Source organism: Diabrotica virgifera, chromosome 8, assembly GCF_917563875.1.
Source record: "Diabrotica virgifera virgifera chromosome 8, PGI_DIABVI_V3a".
Taxonomy (NCBI): Eukaryota; Metazoa; Arthropoda; class Insecta; order Coleoptera; family Chrysomelidae; genus Diabrotica; species Diabrotica virgifera.
The window spans coordinates 137,905,552-137,928,279 of NC_065450.1; the positions used below are offsets into that span (position 1 = coordinate 137,905,552).

At 32.7% G+C, this 22,728-nt stretch overlaps 1 protein-coding gene across 1 annotated transcript in view; it reads right to left on the bottom strand.

Moving 5' to 3' along the window:
* The window catches only part of LOC126890346 (uncharacterized), a 481,113-nt gene that overhangs the window by 45,514 nt on the left and 412,871 nt on the right, over window positions 1–22,728 (bottom strand). Inside the window, exon 7 of the mRNA XM_050659218.1 lies at window positions 11,359–11,538. Within this exon, the coding sequence (XP_050515175.1) occupies window positions 11,359–11,538 (180 nt within the window). The remainder of the gene's footprint in view (window positions 1–11,358; window positions 11,539–22,728) is intronic.

Consider the following 22,728-nt stretch of genomic DNA (forward strand, 5'->3'; position numbering starts at 1 on the left):
CTTACTCTAGAATGAAATCATTGTATTTCTTTGGCATATTTGTAACACGTCTGCTTCTACCTGTTTGAGACATATTATCAGATGGATTATTAACAATAATGTTTTGTTCATTATCTGACCTGTAAACTGTATCAGTTGATGATCTGTTGCCAGTATCTGAAGAAGTAGCCATGTCCAGCAAAACTGGCTCACCTTGGGTTTCCATCGTTAACTTCTCCAAATTTGATTCAGATTGTGTTATACTCTCACCTACCGGATGTACTACGTTTGGTAGCTTTATATATTGAAAGTCATTGTTACTGGCAAGTTCATTTTCCCTGTTGTTTGCAAACTCAGTGCTACACCTGCCTACCTGATTCGTATGACGCTTCCATACCTGACCACTATCTAATCTGCAATAATAAGTTTTCTTACCTACTTTATTTATTATTTTAGCTGCCACCCACAACTTTTGGTTTGTTTCCCTATAGTCTCTTACCATAATCCTTTCTCCTATTTCAAAACATCTTTTCTCCTTTATAGAAATATTTTGCTGTTCTTTACTGAACTTTTCGGCCATCATTGACATTCTTGTTCGCAATGATCTATTATATACAAGTTCAGCTGGTGACTTTTCTGTTACTGGATGTTTTGTGTTGCGATATGTTAGTAAATATCTTGATATTAATGTAGACAGCGGAATACCAGAGTTTCTTGGATCATCTAGGGCTGTTTTCAGCTTCATTTTAAATGTCCTGACATACCGTTCTGCAGCTCCGTTGCTGGATGGATGGTAAGGTGCCCCTGTTAAATGCTTAACCCCATTTTTCTTAAAGAATATTTCTATGGTTTTGTCAACTAGTTGAGGTCCATTGTCACTCACACATAACCTTGGTAGTCCCATTCTGGCAAAAACTTTCCTTAGTTTTTCTTGCATTTCTGCTGCTGTCGCCCTACTCATAGGAAATACCTCTACCCATTTGCTGTAAGCATCCACCAATATTAAGCACAACTTGCTTTTTAATTGCAAAAAATCTATATGCACTCTGTCAAATACTTTGTCCACTTCAGGCCACGGTGAAAACTCTGATGGAGGGTTGTCTCTATTCTTTAAACATGGACCACAACTTTTTACCCTATGCTCTATGTCGGAATCTATTTTAGGCCAGTAAACATATGATCTCGCTAATGACTTGCACCTGACTATTCCAAAATGTCCTGCATGGAGCTCATCGAGGATTTGTGGTCTTAGACTTGATGGTACCACAATACGATGTCCCCACATTATTATGTGCTCATCTAAATACAACTCTTGTCGTTTATGGTAAAATGGCATTATTTCATCACTTAAATGTTTGGACCATCTTTCCGTTTTAATATACTTCTTTATTGCCCTTAAAATGCCATCTTTGTCTGTTTCTTCTCTAAGTACTTTGTTGTTAATTGGCCAGTATTCTATAGACTCCGTGAAATGAATATATGTCATTCCTTCCGCTGGTTCCTCTACTGTTCCCGTAACCTGCACTGGTGACCTTGATAAATAATCAGCTACAGGATTGTTTATTCCCTTGATATGTTCAATACTGTAGTCAAACGATGCCAAAAATAAAGCCCACCTTTGTATCCTGTTTGCGGACATTTTAGGGATGCTCCTGTGTTCTCCAAATAATGCAACTAGCGCTTTTTGATTTGTCCTTAATTTAAACTTATTACAGCAGAGGTACTGGTAAAATTTATTTATGGTGTGCCAGATGGTCATCTCTCTCAGAGCTACCAACTCACTTTTAGCTGTGTTTACACTTAAAACATCCCAACTTATCAGATGTTGTCATTGATCCTTTCTCTGTCATTTCAATGGTCGACCCAGCTGGAAGATTATCTTGACATTCTGGCTGCATTCTTTTTCCTTTGAAGAGAATCATTCGAAGTATAACTTGGCCCAGAGTGTTTTCACATGAAACTATGTTAACATTTTCACCATGTTCAGGAGCAACCATATGTACCCTTTTTGATCCTTTTGAGCCATAGACTGATTGTTATTTATGTAGAGAAACTCGACATCCTTTCTCACCTATATTAAAGATCAAATGCGGTTTATCAAAAATGTTCAATTTAGACAGCACCTCTTTTAACTTCTTATAATAGTCGTTTACTATAAACTTATTAAGTTTGGCTGCTCTTCCAGGGTTCATGCTTTGTGTTTTTCTTTTTGCGACTTCTGGGTGACGTTTTCAAAACAGACTTTAAATAAATAAACATTGCTGAAAATATACAGGCACCAAATAAGGCCTGCGGGCCTTGTTTAAAACTCTACCGGTGGGCCTTAATAGGGACAGCTTCTTTGCCCGTGTCTTGTCCTGTATTTTTATGAAAAACTATAATTACTCAAACGTTACAGTACGTTATTTTACATGTTGTCTATTATACAAATTATATTTATAAATTATAAGCTATCAGATCATCTATAACACAATTATTTATCACTTTTATTTCAAAACTTATCAATAAATTCATAAATACCTGAAAATAGTAATTTGATGTGCGCCTAGCGTGTCTGGACAAGCAACTGACATCAACATGGCGTAGTCACACTTAACCTCGATTTAAGTTCAGATTTAGCCAATAGATGCCAGTAGCGTCCACAGACAAACATCACCTTGAGAAATATTTGATTTTTTTTTTAGTAAAAACAATCGATGGGCTTTATTTGGAACCGGGCCTTATTTGGGTCAGGTACCTTACATGCTCTTTGACACCGCATTGCGCCGGATTAGCGCCAACGAGGCTAACAGGATTCCACGAACTCCGTCGCAATAAATCGGTTGTTGTGGTAGACCTACGTATCGTCTGCCCCCGCTGATTTATGTTGTTGAAATATTTTAGTTGTTTGGCAGCATTAGAGCAGTTAACGTATGTAAAAAATGTCTTTTACGCGACGTGATTCATTGTGCCCTGTGTTTGGTGTACCAAAACCATTTAAGAACAATGTGTTGCCGACCTACGCGGATATTATTAAATGTTACTTATATCGTCGACAAGAAATTGTTGTACAACAAAGTAAACAAAGACCTAGTTTCGCTGATGATGTCTGTTCCCGTTTAATAAAAGACTTGAAAAACTTGTGGCAGAAAAGTTCCATTTGTGTTGTATCAGACCAACAAATATTAATAAAATTCGAGAATACCACGGTAAATATCGTAACATAATGAAACGGCTAAAAAAGGACGGTAAACTTAATAATTCAAAACAGGTTGTTTTATTTAGAGAATTGGCCGAGAAGGAACTCTTTGATATATCTTTATGCAAATGTAAAGACTTTTTAAGCTGTTCTTGTACAATAAAAGTGCCTATACTTGAAGGTGAATTTCTAACCAACCAAAGAACTTCACGTAAAATGGTAATCGGTAGAGTTGATCAAAAAACTACAAAAGTACTCGAAAAGAGATGGAAGCGTAAAAGTAAAACCAAGGAAAGGAGAATCAGGCATGACGAATATGATGATCAATACAAAGAATCTTTCAATTGGCAGAGCATACCAGTCAGTGTCATTTAATCTAGAAGAAGAGACTTCAAACAAGAGTTCATCAGAAGAAAATGTCATTAAATTAGAAGACAGGGTCGATACTCCTTCAACTTCTCAGATGAGAATAAAACTACCAAGTTTAGCACAGGCATGTGACAGAACGGGTGTTTCAGATAGGACGGCAGCAATTCTTGTTAGTGCAGCGTTAAAAGATATAGGAATAATTACTACAGAAGATTCATCAAAAATTGTCGACCGCAGCAAAATTCGTAGAGAAAGGGCAAAAGCTCGATTTGAGCTCAAGAGAAAAGATAAAGAAGACGGTTCTGAATTGGTATATGGAATATATTTTGATGGAAGAAAAGACCAAACGTTAGTTCAAACTAGTGAAGAAGGAAGTTTGTCCAAGAAAACGAAGATTGAGGAGCATATAGTCCTAGTTTCAGAACCAGGATCCAAATATATTGGTCATTTGACTCCTGCATCTGGCAATTCGCAAAGTATAAAGAAGAGCATTCTAGAATTTTTGGAGCATAATTTTGACGTTTCAAATTTGCAGGCTATAGGTTGTGATGGTACAGCAGTAAATACTGGTAATAAGAATGGAATTATTAGACAGCTTGAGCTTTCGCTGAGTCAATCCCTGCAATGGTTTGTTTGCCTATTGCACGCAAACGAACTACCTTTAAGACATTTGCTGCAACATTTGGACGAAAAAACAACTGGCCCAAAAGGATTTCGTGGCGAGATAGGAAAGCAATTAGAAAAATGTGAAACCTTACAACCTACAAATTTTAAAAAGATAGAAATTACTTTGCCTGAAATTAGTGCTGATCAACTTAGCACCGACCAACAATACTTATATGAAATTTGTAATGCCATTTCAAAAGGTAACATCTCTTTGAACTTGTCGAAAAGGAACCCCGGGAAAATGGCTCATTCCAGATGGCTTACGACCGCAAACCGGATTTTACGATTATATGTCTCCACAGCGAAACCATCACAAAATCTAACTATTCTAACACAATATGTCATGAAAGTATATGCCAGCACATGGTTTGCAATCAAAATGCAACCATTATGTCGACACGGGAGCAACCATCTAGTTGGTATGATTGAAAAATCAAGATTTTTACCAGAAGATTTGAGAAAAATCATAGACCCAGTAATTCAAAGGAATGGCTATTTCGGTCATCCTGAAAATGTATTATTGGCTAAGTTGGCTGATAGTCGCAAAACAGTGAGAGAATTAGGCCTTAGAAGATTATTGAAGTGTAGGAAAACAGCAAACCAACAAGAAATACGGAAATTCAAATTGTCATCTTTAAATTTTTATGCTGAAGACTACATCGATATGATTGACTGGCAGTCGACAACAATAACAGAACCTCCCCTGACAAAATGTATTTCCAATGAAGAACTAGAAGAAATGATTTTAGATGTTCCAGCTGAAATTGAAATTCTAAAATATCCATGCCACACGCAAGCAGTGGAAAGGTGCATCAAGTTAGTAACAGAAGCGTCAGTTGCTGTATGTGGAAATAGAGCAAGGGATGGATTTATAAGGGCACGAATTGCTTCTAGAGCTAGTTTGCCAGTATTCGAGACAAAAAGTCAATATCTTCAAGTTTTTAATGAAAATTAATCACAAAAGTACAAACAAGGGTGGGAGGGCGGTGGAACTCGATATGCAGCTACCTCCACGCGGTGAGTTCTGGGTTATTTCCATGAAAAATTACGAATTTTTTATGGAAATAAGCGAAGAGCTGCATCAAGGCTTTAAAAAATATTTATCTTTAATTTTTTAAATTTCACGGTCAAATGGGTAGTAGAAGATGGCAATATTTTAAGCCACTTTTTTTTTCTAGAATAGACCATTATATTAGGCAACTTTTCCACATATAGGTCAATTGATTTAAGGATTTTTTTTTCGAGCCAGTTTTCACTCCACCCTACTATGCAGTCACTTTTCAGTGACACCTGAAACGACACACTGTGGTTCCAAATGCCAAAAACGTGGTCTTATTAAATTATTATGGATATTATTGTAACCGTAAATTGTTAATTAACAACTCAGTTATTCCTAAAGTATTCATTCCATTTCCATCGGCTTCTGGAAATATAGTCTAAATCAAAAAGGATTTTATGTCAGTTTATGATGTAGTTATTGATAAATAATAATTACTTAAAATTTTAGTTAAAAATTAAAGATTTTGTGGGGAAAACCCGGATTTTCCGAGGAAAATTTCCGAAAAAAGCAAATCTGAAAAATAAGATTTCTATGCAGAATTAAATTAAAATGAATTTTTATTTGAATGTCTTTGGTGTAAAGTTAAAATCTTCGGAGTTACAGAGCAATAATTGAAAAAAATCAAGGTTTCAGAGAGCTAATTTGTTCATAAAAAAATAGCATACTATCTTCGGACTTTGCACGCCTATATTATTAATTTTTGCAATCATAAGATTCGATTCGCAAAAAATTTCTGATAAATAACTATGTATTTCCTGTTTTTTTTTTCTAATTTGCCCAGAGTATTTGGAAATTGTCCAATTCAAAACAAATCCCGCATGGATTAATATGCATTTGCAAACTATCAAACTAATATTGCCGTTAGTGGTACCTATTAGTTTTATTGTCGCTGGCGTAGTTATGAGAACTTTATTATTTGAAGCGTTTCTTCGTGCCAAGTTGGCAACTATCTGAAAATCACCCGTTTTTATTCGAATGAAGTGAATTTGAATTTATTACTCACTTATTATGGTGAATAAAACAACATTTTCCGAACCGTTCAAGTCCTTTATCATAGTTTTTTGACAAAGACACTCCTGGTTAGTGTAAAGTTCCAACTTTGTTGACAAATTGCGTTTTAACTGAACGCGAAATTTTTAAAAATCGATGTTGCTTCTCTGTGATGTCTATAATACAATTTAGATATCTTTTCACCAATTGAAATAATTTTAAAAAACGTAATAAGCTACAGGTAGCGTTTACAACAAGTTTAGAAGAAAAATGGCCATTCTTGAAAATGAGAGTTTTGCGAATTTCTTCTTCTTCGGTCACATAACGATGATAATTTTTAATACGTAATCATTTGGCAACCTTTTGATTTGCTGTCCATTTTGATAGACTAGGATGAATTTAAAAACGGGTACCAGTCTAAATAATAAATATTATTTTGTATACTTTGAATGATATTTACATCAAAAATTTGTATAAAGTCTTTTGTAAGTACAATAGATAAACAATAAGTAAGTGGAACATATTTATGTGAAATGGTAAGTACAAAACATACCTATGTATGCAAATAGTTAAGATTGGCAGTTCTTTACAAATTTTCGAATGAGATCGACTCTTAAAAAGGGAGAGAGGAGCATGACAGCAACTGTTATCAGATTTTCAACGAAAACTTTTCGTTTATAAATTTGCAAAAGTCTGTGTGTGTGTGTGTGTTATTGCGTTGCCGCTCCTGCAATACTTAGAGCAGATATATCGATGGATTCTTATGTAGTTTTGTCTTCTGAATCCAAATCTGAAAACGGCATTTCGATATCTCTAACCGTCTTCGAGATAATCGACCTCAAAATCTAAAATGTGACGTCACAATCCGGTTATTTCCTACCACGCACTAAACGTCAGCTGAAATCTTTGATTAGGAAGTAGGCTACTTTTTTAATCTGAATTTGTTAAGCAAAGCAAATATTATTATTTACATTTGAGTTTGACACTTCGTGAATGTCAAACTAAATTTTAAATTATTTAGCTATTAATAAAATATAAATGACATTTTATAGTGAATTTAATTATTATATAAAATAATATGTGTAATAAATGTATAAAAATACAATTTGAGTATATTTTGAAAGCAATAATACATATTATACTATATTAATAATGAATCAGTAGAAACGATTATATTTAAATTTGGTAAATTATAACTCCACTCGACCAGCGCACGACCACACAACTCGAAACACAAGTACGCAAATACGGTTGCGTGAAGCGTGGCGCAAAGCCGTGGAATTTACGAGACTCGCTCGGTCTGTAGATCCAAGTAAAGTTCATCAGTAAAAAGTATCTTTATTATGTAGGTATTTTTATTTTACAATATTGGAAAATTGTTATTTAAAATGTGGTTTGGAATAAAAAAGTATGTTCTGATATATGAAATTATATCCTTCTAATGGAAAAAAATATTTGACGAATTTTCTCAAATTATGGATACCAACATCATTTTCATTTATAACTCTTGTATTTTTAATTTGGCGAAGAAAAGTTATTCTTCATAAAAATCTCTTCTTGGTCTAAGATTTATGATGCAACCATCATGAATCAAATTTTATTAATTTTATACGAGGTATGTAAAAAAATATAAATTTCGAGTAAAGTATCTTTATAGTTCACAACATTTAAATTAGAATGATATACTTGCACATTAAAACATAATTTTTAATTCTAAACAGCTTTTCGTAATAGCAATTTTCTATATTATGAATTTAAATTTGTATATAAACAAAGTTTTCGTTATGATAATGCTCGCATTTTCAGCTTGTTTATTTCTTATTTCGTTTTACATTTTACATTTATCCCCCTATCTGTGTAGGACTATACATTGGTAACTGGATCAATTCAGGGTAGATGTAGGGTACACCTACGACACCAGAGATTTAAAGTCCCGAACCATTTCATAGTTGCCACAGTTAATGTTCATGTCTCCATCCCGTAAAGCAGAACAGTAAATATTTAGCAACTCAGTAGACAGTATCTAGGTATTTTGTTTCGGTTTGCAAAGTAGGATCCCATCCCAAGGAATGCCGTTTTTGCTTTTATTATTCGCTGTTAAACATAATATACACACAGCTGCAAAATTAATGAAACACCTTAAAAATGGGACATGTAAGATGTCTCGAATTTCCTAAACCCGTTGTCCGATTTGAATGATTTTTTTAGTATATTATTGCCTTAAAATATATGTAATGATATTGTTGCTAGACAGGTAAATGTCATTTTATACCAGGTGAAACAATCATACTGTATTTTTTCCTTAAAATTCGGAAGAGTGGAATATTCTAGTATGTACGTATAAAATATTGAAATTAAAACTCAGTCAAAGTCCTAGGCTATTTTAACATTTTATTTTTTGATTCATTTGCTTATGTTGGATAATAAAAAAGTTAGGTACGTTAACAACTAGCCATATTTTTATCAGTAAACCCTCATTTTCTGCTTTGATACATGTCAAATTGTTAAGAGTCACAAAGTGTCTGGTTTGGTGTGAAAATTAGGAGATTTACTATTTAAAGTTTCAATTAAGTTCGTAGTTTTTTTTGTTGTTTGGTGGAAATGGAACGCGCTATAAAGAATTTGACCCACGATGAGTGTGTTCAAATAGTGATCTTACCTAGCGAAGGACTTAGCTACCATGTTATCGGCTCCTTATATTGGTAACAATTTTTTGCCATTGCACGATAGTGCAAGACTTTACGTTGACAAACTGTAACCGAATATTTACAAGTGTACCGAACAGATAAATCTTTGGACTTTACATTGGCCATCGCATAGTCCAGATCTTAACCCGATTGAATATTTTTGTGATATAATTGGCAGAAGACTACGACAGCGTTTTCCACCTCCTAGAACCTTACAAGAGGTAGAAACCGTAGCTCTGGAGATTTAGAATGATATTAATCAAGACAAAATAGCATACTTCATTTGTAATAGATATTATAAAAGTACATATCTCTTTTATTATATACCTGGATCCCGCGTACGACAAAAAGTTGATTAATAGCAAGCTAAAAATTTGTTTATAGCTTAACGGTGTCTAATTGTGTACAATTACCAGATTATCTACTTTTACCCTAATTTAACATATACATTCATTGACAAAAAAATTGATTCAAGTATTATTTTGTTCAATATGTTGAATTTTATTTCTGTTTTTGATTGATATACTTTTATACCTTGTATACAGGGCGCTTTATTGAGAATATCCAATCTCTGAGTTGTAGATTTTAGACCCCAAAATATTAACATTTAATAAAATTTGCCTCTTTACTAATTTTGCATGGTGTTTTATTTAAAAATGTAAAAACTATTTTTACCCAGTACCAACTTTAAAACTATTTGACATTATCTTGTCATACTTGGCAGAAATTGTAGGGACTAGACGCCATACTAAATTATGTTAAAGGAAAAGTTTCTGGCTACTGACAGAGGCGTAAGACAGGGAAAAGAGAATTGTTGACCGTTCCCAAATTCTACTCCACTGACGAAATTGTTATTTAAGCGTAATTAGTAGATTCTCAATACTTTTCATGGAAACAATATACTCTTGATTCGTAACGATAAAATCATCAGTTCTTGAGATATTTGAAGTAAAAATGAAGTGGTATAATATATTAATCAAAATAACTGTGCCGTTACATTTTTAACTTCTAATATTTCAAAAACTAATGTCTTATAATATAATACATCGTTACAAATGAAGAGTATATTATTGACATAGAAAGTATTGGAGAATCGAAAAATTGCACTAAAATAGCAATTCCGCCAGTGGCGTAGAATTTGGTAAGGGTCAACCATGCACTGTCCCCTGTCGTACTCCACTGGTAGTAGCCAGAAACGTATGTTTAACATAATTGAGTAGGGTGTATAGCGTATCTACAGTTTCTGCCAAGTATGACAAGGATATGTCAAACAGTTTTAAAGTTCTGGGTACAAAAAATAGTTTTTAAAAGTTTAAGTAAAACACCCTGTAACTTAGTAAGAAGCCTTCTTCTTCTTCTTCAAGTGCCGTCTCCAAATCGGAGGTTGGATATCATCATCACTATCTTTACTCTATCCACCGCTGCTCTAAAGAGTTCTATAGAACTGCATCCAAACCAGTCGCTTAAATTCTTTAACCATGACACTCTCCTTCTTCCTATACTCCTTCCGCCTCTTGTCTTTCCCTGTATTATCAATCTTAGCATTTCATATCGCGGTCCCCTCATTACGTGTCCCAGATATTGTAACTTTTTTATTTTTATTGTGTTTATTATTTCGCATTCCTTACCCATTTCTCGCAATATTTCCGTGTTCGTTTTCCTCTGTGTCCATGCTATTCTAAGCATCCTTCTGTAATACCACATTCCAAACGAATGTAGCTTATTTGTGTGTTCTTGCTTTAATGTCCAGCTTTCAAGTCCATATTGTAGTATCGAGAACACGTAGCATCTCAAAGCTCTTACTCTCAGTTCTAAGCTAAGGTCTTTGTTGCAGAGAACTGTTTTCATTTTTACAAACGCATTTCTTGCTATTTCTATCCTGGTGCTTATTTCTGTTGTTTGATCATTTTTCTCTGAAATCCAGGTTCCTAGATATTTGTATTTATCAACCCTTTCTATCGGTACATTTCCCAAATGTATGCTTGTTTGTATGTTTGTTTTCTTAGTTATTATCATGTATTTGGTCTTTTTTAAGTAAGAAGCCACATTTTGTTTAAGTGATTTGGATCAAATCTTAACACGTTGACGGACAGTGCGTCAAATGTATAAGCAAGTGTTGTGACACTATATTATGTATTTTGCAAAGTAGAATAGGGAAAAATGCAACGTCTATAGACGTTGTTTCACATTATATCAATGTAAATTAGACGTCCATAGACGTTCTGTCCGTCAACGTGTTAATATATTTTGAGGGTCTAGAATCTCCAACTCAGACATTAGATATTCTTAATGTATCACCCTGTAAATCTAAACATAAGTTCTTAGGATGTTTGTATTTAATGAGAGTATTTACTGGTTAAAGAACTTATGAACATTTTAACAAACGCCATTTCGCTAAACAACTCAATACAAAATTAATGACACGTTACCTTCACATCGTGGCGGAGGGCCGTTCCATCTTTCGTCGATATCGCACGCCAATTGAGCACGTCCGATCATTTCGTATCCTTCATCGCACGAGTAGATCACTCTGGATAAATATCCAACGCTGTCGTTTACCAAATTGTATTCTCCATTGGCAATATCCGCTGGATAACCACATTGAATTCCTAAAATCAATCGAACATCAACGATTCGATCATAAATAAAAATTGAGTTTTTTTTTATTTCACCAGTAATATTTTCCACTTTAAACCTTATCCGGGCAAGGTGGGTCCAATGGACCCAAGATGCCACTTATTTTATCGTAAAGTGATAAGAAATATTTATTGAATTTTATGCATTAGTGAATTTGTTTAGAAGTATGTTTTTGTTAACATAGCCATTAGACCAGGGCGGATCTGTGAAAAAACGTCTATTTTTGGATGTGCGAGGTGGCATTCGGATTTTTGCAGATAAAGTTAGGTGACAACTTCAATAATAATAATTGACTTATGCTCCTTCTCAAATATGCCCGGAACAATAATAAAAAAATTAAAATATTTAAAAATTTCGAAAAACATCGATTTTTTCTACTTTCTTTGCTTTAACTTTAAAACGATTCATTTTGGAACAAAGTCGTATACAAATAAAATAAAGATAATTGAATTTTGTATGATATACGAGTGGTTAAAAATGTCTCAAGTTATTACCCTTTCTGCAAAATAGCAATAGATACAAAATAAGGGGGCAAAATAAGCCTGTTTTTATTCAGTGTTTTTCAACCACTTTGGTTGCACTTAGAACCTTCATAATTCGCTTAGAAAATGCTTACAACATACTTAAACCGTCCACCAAATTTCATTAAAATCGACGTAATAGATTTTGAATAATAATTTTGCAATCTAAATTTTTTTTTAAAAAGTTAAAATTTTTAAAAACTTTCTGAACAAAAAATAGACAATTTAGAAGTTTGCTAATTTTTTGCATATAAAGAGGCTCTCTAAGTATCTAATACACTTTACAGAATTAAAATCGGATTATTTAAGCGGCCTCAACACTGTTTTAAAGTTATACACAATTTTTTGGTTTATAAACAAATACAGTGAGGAAGTTTGAGTTGGGATAAATTCATTTTCTCGAGAATGGGCGTCTCTGGAGATAAATCCCGAAAGAGGTCGATTTTTATTTTTAAATTTTAATTTGTTGGTATATGTATCATACTAGTGACGCCATCCATCTGGGCGTGATTACGTAATCGATGATTTTTTTAAATGAGAATAGGGGCCGTGTGATAGCTCATTTGAAAGGCTATTCAATTTTGTATTCACTAATATCAACATTAACATAATTACTAATACAGGGTGCCCAAAAAATTTTTTTTGAATTAAATTAATTGAGACAAAAAGAAAAATGTAAGTAATTTATTTAATGCAAAATACATTTTACTGCAGTCAGAAAACAGAAAAAAAATAATTTGAAAAATGAACATTGCTTTTCGCTTAAATTAAATGTTCAAACTGCTAAGAGGCTGGTAGGTGGCAACTTTATTATTGAATTTAAGCGAAAAACAATAGCTATTTTTCAAATAAACATTTTTTCTTGTTTTAGGACAACAGTAAAATGTATTTCGAATTAAATAAATTATTTATACATTCTTCTTTTTGTCTTAATTAATTAAAAAAAAATTGGTACCCTGTATAAATAATTATGTTAATGTTTATATTAGTGAATACAAAATTGAATAACCTTTCGAATGAGCTATAACATGACCACTATTCTCATTTAAAAAAATCATCGATTACGTCATCACATCCAGATGGATGACGTCACTGGTATGATATATATGCCAAAAAATTATAATTTAAAAATAAACATCGACATGTTTCGGGATTTATCTCCAGAGTCGCTCATTCTCGAGAAAAAGAATTTATTCCAACTCAAACTTCCTCACTGTATTTGTTTATAAGCCAAAAAATTGTGTATTACTTTAAAACAGTGCTGAGGCTGCTTTAATAATCCGATTTTAATTATGTAAAGTGTATTAGATAGATAGATTGCATCTTTATATGTAAAGAAATTAGTAAAATTCTAAATTGTCTACTTTTTGTTCAAAAAGATTTCAAAAAATTTGAACTTTTTTAAAAAAATTTAGATTGCAAAATTATTATGCAAAATTTATTAGGTCGATTTAATGAAATTTGGTGGACGGTTTAAGTATGTAAGAATTTTCTAAGCGAATTATGTATGAAGATTCTAAGTGCAACCAAAGTGGTTGAAAAGCATTGAATGAAAACAGGCTTATTTTGCCCCCTTATTTTGTATCCATTGCCATTTTGCAGAAAAGGTAATAACTAAACACATTTTTAACTACACGTATATCATACAAAATTCAAATATCTTTATTTTATTTTTATACGACTTTGTTCCAAAATGAATCGTTACTGAAAGTTATAAGCAAAGAAAGTAGAAAAAAATCGATGTTTTTCGAAATTTTTAAATATTTTAATTTTTTTATTAATGTTCCGGGCATATTTGAAAAGGAGCATAAGTCAATTATAATTATTGAAGTTGTCACCTCACTTTATCTGCAAATATCCGAATGCCACCTCTCACATCCACCTCAAAACAGATCCGTCCTGGTCTACATGAGTTATTCTAAATAAACATTATCATTTTTGAAGTTAATACGTCGAAAAAAATTTTTTACCTAAAGTGACAACACGGGTTCATCGGACCCTGTATGTGTTTATATCTAAACTATATGCCTTTATTGGACTACTACTAGCTGCAATGGACCTGCACCTAAGTGCCAACAATCATAATGTAGATGTACTTTGGAGAAAGCTTTATGGACCTACTGGACCTCCTATATACAGGGTGTCCCCGAAAATAGTGCGTTCCTTTAAGGTATAGATATAATACACAATTTAGAACAAAAAAGTCTAATAACATTTTTTTCTAAAGTTAACCGTTTCTAAGAAAAAAATTACATTGTTCTTCATATGCGTGAATTTTTAATTTCATAAATTTGAATGACATGGCAACGTAGCCTAGAATAACTTGCTGTGACTGTGGAAATTTAACCTAATAACCCCTTGTTTATTTACTTTGAGGTGTGATTTTTTGGGGTTGTTGACATCGTAGGTACCTACCTGCAAAATAATGGATATGTGTTTGGTTGATATTTACATTATATTACCTACCAGATGCAACTGACCTACAAGCCTACTTTTAATCTTAAGATTTTTGAGTATCGCGTTGTTGCCAGACTTTAATTTGCATATCAAAATGTATTTTCATTTTTTGGTCAAACGGATCAATTTAGAAAAAATGTTATAAGACTTTTTTGCTCTACATTGTGCCTTCTACCTTTAAGGAACGCACTATTTTCGGGGACAGCCTGTACTATTTACAGTCACCACGGGGATAAAACGATTCAAAAATTAATGTTTACAGATTTGTTCAATTTGACAATAAAGACAAAATGCCTGAAAAAAGAAGGAACAATAAATTAGCAACAGTATGATATGTATGGAATAAAGTCAACCAAAACTTTCAGAAACATAACGGTAGATGAACAACTTGTTTCATAACGAGCAATGTGTCCTTTCTAGGAAGGTACCAATATTATGTCTTCAACGCCAGATAACTATGGCATAAAAATATGGCAGGCCTGTGACTCGGAAACATATTACCCTTTAGGTGGAATAACATATAAAACAAACATACAGGGAAAGACGGAAATACAGTAGCAACAGACCTCGCAAGTTTTAAAGCAACTCGAATATGACATGCGATAACTGTTTCACTGATCTTGCTCTTGCACGTGAATAGGGAACTTGCACATAAAAATATTTTTGCATAAAATTGTTAATTAATAATAATGTTTAAAAATGTTGTATTCAAAATATTACATCTTAACAATGAACAGTGTACGGTGTACGTACAACAACTGATAATAGTTTCGCGCCCAAAATTTCCGTTTCAAACAACTTGAAAAGCGCAAGCTGGGATCTGACGTCACCAACCACTGCGTTCTCGTTCGCCCGTTCGGTGAGCATTGAATGCATTTTGCGTGTCGGTGAGCTTATTTGCTCGGTGTTTATATTATTGTATTTAGTGTATAATATACTTTATCAAAATGGAAAACAAATCTGCGCAATATAAGAACTATATAGTGCCGGAATGCCAAAGCACAACTGTCAGAACATCCAACAAATATTTTTTTACTCTACCAGTAGAACCGAAAACGTCGATTGAAGTGGCTAAAGGCATGCAGGCGAGATAAAAAGGATATTTCACAAAGTAGCAAAGGTCTTTATGTCTGTGAGGATCATTTCGATGTGAGTATTTATCTAATTCGATACCTAATACTAATAATACATTTTCTATTTCAAGAAAAAATATTAGGTAGTTGTCGTTTCATGAAATGTGCCTACTTAAACTTGATTTGTTGCAGTTAGAAAAAGACATGAATAACTATATAAATTCAAGATTATGGGTGGTCCCAAAATTATTAAGTCAGGTATTGTCCCGCACATATTTGATTGTTAACCAGACAGAAAAAGAAATTTTTCTGAGCCCATGAGGGAAGCAGCCCTTAAAAGGGTTAGACGTCAGCTTCTTGAAGATGCCGCTTCCACATCTAACTCTGTTCTAGAGGGCAATGATGATAAGGGACAGTGTGATCCTAGTTTTGCAAACTTAGTTTAACCAGGACCTGAATTAAACCAACCAGCTCTACCTCAAAAACTGAATAATGCATAAATACAGACTCACATCAAAATCAGAAGTAAAGGTATTTATTGTAAATTTCAAAGGAGTGTTACAGTCGGGTTGTCGCCATTGAAAATACATAATAGGGATGCATGAACTTCACCTATGAAAGACTTGCGAACAATATTTGAATATACAAAAAGTGAATCAGGACATTCTGTATTTGAAGATAATAGTGAATATAATGGTAGTGATGACTATTGGTAAAATGAAAGTGATTCTTCTTGTGATGAAGATGCGAAAGAAGAGGAAGCAATACAATTTAAAATGTTGTCTCTGAAGTGTACAGTGATGAAGTTACAATACATACCTAGATTGTATACGTTTCAATTAATAGAAATATATTGTAAACACAAACAATGCATCTATTTTTCACTCTAAAAAGAACACGACACATATTTATGTCTCTTGGAGATTATTTCGTCATAAGCGAAAGTAATGCTTCGAGAATATTTGCAAAATCTGTTACATTAATTAGTAAATATTTAAGATCTTGTATTTTTAATGCCCAAGTTGGTCCAGTTAAATTAAACTTACCCTTAGCATTTCAATTAAAGACGATTAAAATGTACTATACAACCCCCGAATAGCCTAATTGCTTTCTTTTGAAAAACCCTCTTGAGTAATAGTATCTACTTATGCGGCGTTTTAAGCACTTTAGAAGGTACCAATTTCTAAAGATTTATAAATTTCACTTTGAAACTAAATAAACTGATTGTAAAAGTATGCAAGAATACAAATAATATCTGGTAATTTCCAAATTAATACGATTTAAATGTTATATACAATTCCCGTAATATTCTAATCGCGTTTAACCGGGCTCGACTCGTAGCCCGGTTGTGGTCCGTGACGTCAGACCAATAGAAGGACGTTCAAGCGCCTGCTAAGAAATTTGAATTTTGTAGCATTTTCAAAGCCTCGTAATGAGTGTATGGGTTAAAAATATTTGTTTTTTTACATGCAAGCGTTTTAAGATCATGTTACCTTATGTTTTTTAATATTATTTTAATATTTAAAAATTTACGCAAGTTCCCTATTACTGGCAAACTCACTAACTCTGGTGGACACAGTGGAAAAATAATAGGTTTGTTCATCAGGAATTTCTGCAAAACAAGAACCCTTTAGAGAAATTTTCAATTTTCGGCTTCACTCCAAAAGCATCTTTTGTTTTCTAAGTTACGAGAAAATAAAGAAGTCTCCTAGTCCTGTCTAACATGAATTATAATGCTAATTGTGAAGAGCATTTTAATAAAAAACTAGGTACGATACTCTATTATAATAGTAAAAAATGTGGTGTCGCTACGCTATACCAAATGGTTCATGGTAGTGTGACCAACTCAAATTCAGTCGAATTCGGGACAATTCTGTAAAACATACCTGAAATCCGGGACTTTTCAATGAAAATAGGGCCATTTGTATGTTGACAACGACATTTTTGATGGGATTAAGCCACAATTGGTTGTAATGGTAATTACAATTTTGTTAGTTTTTGACGTCTTGACTTTCAATCCGGAATTCGTTCTCAAACTTTGAGAAAAATTAAAAAATCAACTGATGGATTTCCATGTAAATATAAGCTTAAGTTAATATAAAAAATTAATTATCATTACAATGAATTGTGGCTTAATCCCACCAAAAATATAATTGTCAAACATGCCACAAGAAAACATCTTCAGAACATTTTTATGTTAATTACATCTTACTATCTTATTTGTTGAACAATAATTGATGAATTTGCTTAAAAATTAGAGAAAGAAGAAAGCCTTTAAAAACCAAATATTTTCTTGTCCCACCAATTCAGTGTGATGTGAATTCTTGGAAGAATAACGTATTCAAAATTTCAAAATAGAATTTTACAAAAATGTTGAGAATTCGGATGGCCCGCAAGCCTTGTCCGGGACGCCGGGACACAACTTCGTAATTCGGGCCATGTCCCGGATTTTTCGGAGTAGTTGGTCACACTATCATAAGTATATGTGCATAAGAAGGATTAAACACTAGCTTTTTGCATTTTTTATGAATACAGTAGAACCCGCTTATTAAAATACCGGTTATGTGAATATTCCGGTTTAAGGAATAGAAATTTGAGGTCCCGAAACGTTTCTACTAGCCAGTTTCACTAATGATCGGTTATTAGAACATTCCGGCTACAGGAATACTTTTGTTTGGCACGAAGGCCATTCCAATAAGCGGGTTCAACTGTATTGTAGACGTGTAGATATATATATAGATTTACATCCAAAATGGAATAAAAACAAAGATGAAAAGCAAAGATTCTCTCTTAAAACAACAGCAGAACAAATTTTGAGTTATACAAATTTTGAGAATAAAATCGAGAGGACTACATTGGGAAACAAAACAGTGTATTGAAAAATGCTTCCAGAAAGTTGAAAGACAAACCTAGAAAAACCTTCAGTTTTTACAAAGAAAAAGTGTCACAAATTTTCAAAATGTGTAGTACAAAAATATATTTGTATGATCACTGTGTAATTAAAAAAAAAGAATGTGTGTACTTTGTACGCACGTAAGAAGTTATACTTCTATTATATGATTTCAACGAAATAAAGATACTTAAAAGTTTATTACCACTTTCAAAAATTTTTTTATTAAAACAACACCAAAAATAAAAAAAGGATAACTATTGTCCGTGTCAGGATTTGAACTCGGGACCTTCGCGTTATGTAGTCGAATGCTCTACCAATAACCCATCATTTTTACGGCTTCTGGAACGTAATTACAAACGACGGTGACAAATAAATCAAGTGAAGTATTAAATATAAAAATGTTTATAGTTATTTAACCAACAAGTGTATTAATAAGGGCGATTAACAATTGAGATATTTTAACGCTCGCTCCGCTCACGCGTTAATGTTCGAGATTGATAATCGCCATTTTAATTTATGAGTTCGTTGCAAAACATTTCCGTCGACCGTCTTTTTTAGAAATAAAGATATATCCATCTTTTGATTTTTCAAATACACAGAATTTTAAACAATAAAGTAAATAATGATATACCATGACAGATAGTACTAACAGCGGCTACTTGATTTTAATTTTTTAGTGGGAATATAAATAGGTATATGTTTGGTTGCCTACACCACAGGTCACTGCCAATCACAGAGCGTTTAATTAATTTATGCAAGCAATGTATGTTGGGTTGCCTATAATGAAATCGTTCATTAATAGAAAATCATTCATTAATAGGGGTTATTAATCAATGATTTTGAGGGTGTTAAAATTGATCATAAATGGACGGTCGACGGAAAAAATACTTATTATCTTACTCCCAAGGAAGACAAATCCAAAGACATAAAAATTATAATAAATATATTTACTAAATACACTAATATATTATTTTCAAACCTTAGTTGCGCTGATACAATGCATAACTTGGATGATTTAGCAACTAAAAACATACTGTCGGTGTGCGCATGCGCCAGGGAATTATTTTTTAATCTAGCAATTTCAATACGAAATAAAAAGAATATTAAAAATACATAGATAAATATGAATTTTACATTCAAAACCAGTGGTGGGTCCAACAGACCCGAATTGCCCGGTTACGTAAAATGTGTTGCCGGGTTATAGGTCTGGATCCCGCGTATGAAAAAAAAGTTGATTAATAACAAGCTGAAAATTTGGTAATAGCTTAAGGGTGTCTAGTCGGACAAACTTTGATGTACGGGAACACTGGAATAGGGGAAGTTTTAATTGTGGAACAGGTTAAAAATTTGGAACGTCAGACCACGAAAACGTCCAATGTATTTTGTCAGACAGAACTTCCAATTGATTTGTTACCCTTTCATTAAACTCTTATGCAAAAATCAGACTGCTATTTGTCACCTTTCATAATTCCTGTCATTTGACATGTTCTACGTGGTCCACTCATTAAAATGCCCAGTTGGTGATAAGATAAATAGCAGTCTGATTTTTGCAGGACAGTTTAATGAAAGGGTAACAAATTAATGGGAAGTTCTGTCCGACAAAATACATGGGACGTTTTCGTAGTCTGACGTTCCAAATTTTTAAACTGTTCCACAATTAAAACTTCCCCTGTTCCAGTGTTCCCATACCTACATCAAAATTTGTCCGACTAAACACCCTTTAAAAAATTTTCAGCTTGCTATTAATCAACTTTTTTTCATACGCGGGATCCAGACCTATTAGGGTTAACTAAAAATATGGAAGTGCGTATTGTGCGTAATGTGTAATATATCCTGATTAATAGTTGCTGGAAATGGTATTTAGTTAACAGTTAACATTTCAAAGTTCTCTAAGTTTCAAAACAAGTTCTAGGTTAAATATGATAAAGATATCTATAGGTTAGATATGTTGCCAGATCCAAAGATGGACAAAGAAAATTTTAGAATGGAGACCTAGATATGATGCTTATCGTAATCGAGGACGTCTTCCAATAAGGTGATCGGACATCAAGCGCATCCAGAATTACTGTTTGGGGATGCTCAAGAACGGATGCAGTGGAATTATCTACGGGAGGCCTATGTTCAGCAGTGGACTAAAAACGACCTATGATAATATTGGTTCTGTATCTGTAGAGTAGGGAGGGTGAGTTAATTCCCACAGCACTTAGGCCATAATTGACCCATGATGATATTGGTTAATAGGGGAGTCAATGTAGATCGAAAGCTTGGAAAATTGTTTCTGAAAAAATTAAAAAAGCTTATATTTTTCTAAAATCTTTTTTGTGGGTTTGTAAATATGTTGAAGCAAAAAGTTCTACTTACAGATTTGGTCGCTAATTGTTTATTAATTATTTAAACAATAAAAGCTGTTTTGTATAAACAATTTTAAAAATGTCGGCGCAAAAATTCATCATTCATCTTGATCAAAATGTTTCTATTTTGTATTTAATTATGCTGAATCAGAATCTAACAATGCAATTGGAGAATTCAAAAAAAATTTTTAGCTCTTATCTGTAGGTAGGACCTACAGTATGTCCGCGCAACTTGGAACCATATGGAAAACTTTTTTATTATTAATTTTACGGAAAAAAGTTATTCTTTATAAAAGACTCTGCATGGTCTAAAATGTAAGAAAGAACCATCAGATATCAAATTTTATCCATTTGATACGAGTTGTGTAAAAAAATATAAATTTCGCTCAAGAGTAAAGTACCTTTATATTTCACAATATCGAAAAATATTATTATGATTATTTTTTAATGATTTTAACTTCCAATCGTATAGTAAGATATTTGATCACGTGTTTAATTCTGTCCAATCAGAATAAAATTACACTGAGAATTATTATCTACTGAAGAAAATTACCGATAGAATTTTTTTAAGTAGATTGTTTCTGTTTTTCTGTTTAATGACAACCAGTTTTCTAGTTTTGACAACTGTCACATTTAAGAAAATATCCATAATATACGTATTAAAAAATAATCTTACGAATATCACACGACAGTAAGAATAAATAGGAAAATAATGCTTCATTTTTACTCAAATTTGTTGTCATTGGGCAATAGCCACTCGAGCCCTGCGGGCTCTCGTGTCTATTGCCAGACAAAAATTTTTCGAAAAACTGTCGCATTATTTTCAATTTATTCTCACTCTCTTGTGATATTATACCCGAAAATTTGTTTAGACCAATTCAAAAGTATGTTTTAATACTATGCAACTACATCCTTCTAACCGAAAAAAAAATGATTTTTTTTTTAATTATTGTGGATAACTAACCAACCTCATGTTATTACCTTGCTATATAACCAACCTCATGCTATTAACTTCACACCCTGTAGAATTGTACTGATTTGATATTAAAAACTCCATTTATGTTCAAGTAATTTCTAATATAGTCTGTTATTATTTAAAAGTTATTAATATAGCGAAATGTTTAATTTTAGTATACGGGGTTCGTCGAAACTCGGAATGAGTATTTTTTGAGTTTTCTTAAATGGAACACCCTGTATTTTAGTATTGTAATGAAATGATATAATATTATAGTACTTTTTTATTCCTTAAGCATTCCCTATACCAAACTGCTTTAATTTGTAAGTTATTCGTAGTTTTTTTAAGCCAAACATTAATTGCAACAAAAATTACGTGGAATTTTATTAGGTTTGCCGTGAAAATATTCAATCATAAATAATTTTTTGAAAATAAATACATGTTAATCTAGAATGTTCCTTAATTTATTAATATTGGATGAGATACCAAAATGCCTACGTTGTTAAGATTGTTGGTGCATAAAATGTTAATAAAAACAAACTATATTCTACCTAGATGGATATAGCTTTGACACTAAACTTGATTAAACATTAGACATTATATTATTTTTATAGTTCCAGCTGCTTTGTTACCATTACTAATATAAATTTTTGTAAATGGGAACTGGGAACTGGGAACACACAACACACCAACAATCTTAACTACGTAGGTATTTTGATATATCATTCAGTATTAATAAATTAAGGGACAGTCGAGATTAATATATATTTATTTTCGAAAAAATATTTATGATTGAATATTTTCACGCCAAACCTAATAAAATTTCACGTAATTTTTTTGCAAATAAAGTTTGGCTTAAAGAACTACGAATAACTTACAAATTAAAGCAGTTAGGTATAGGGAATTCTTAAG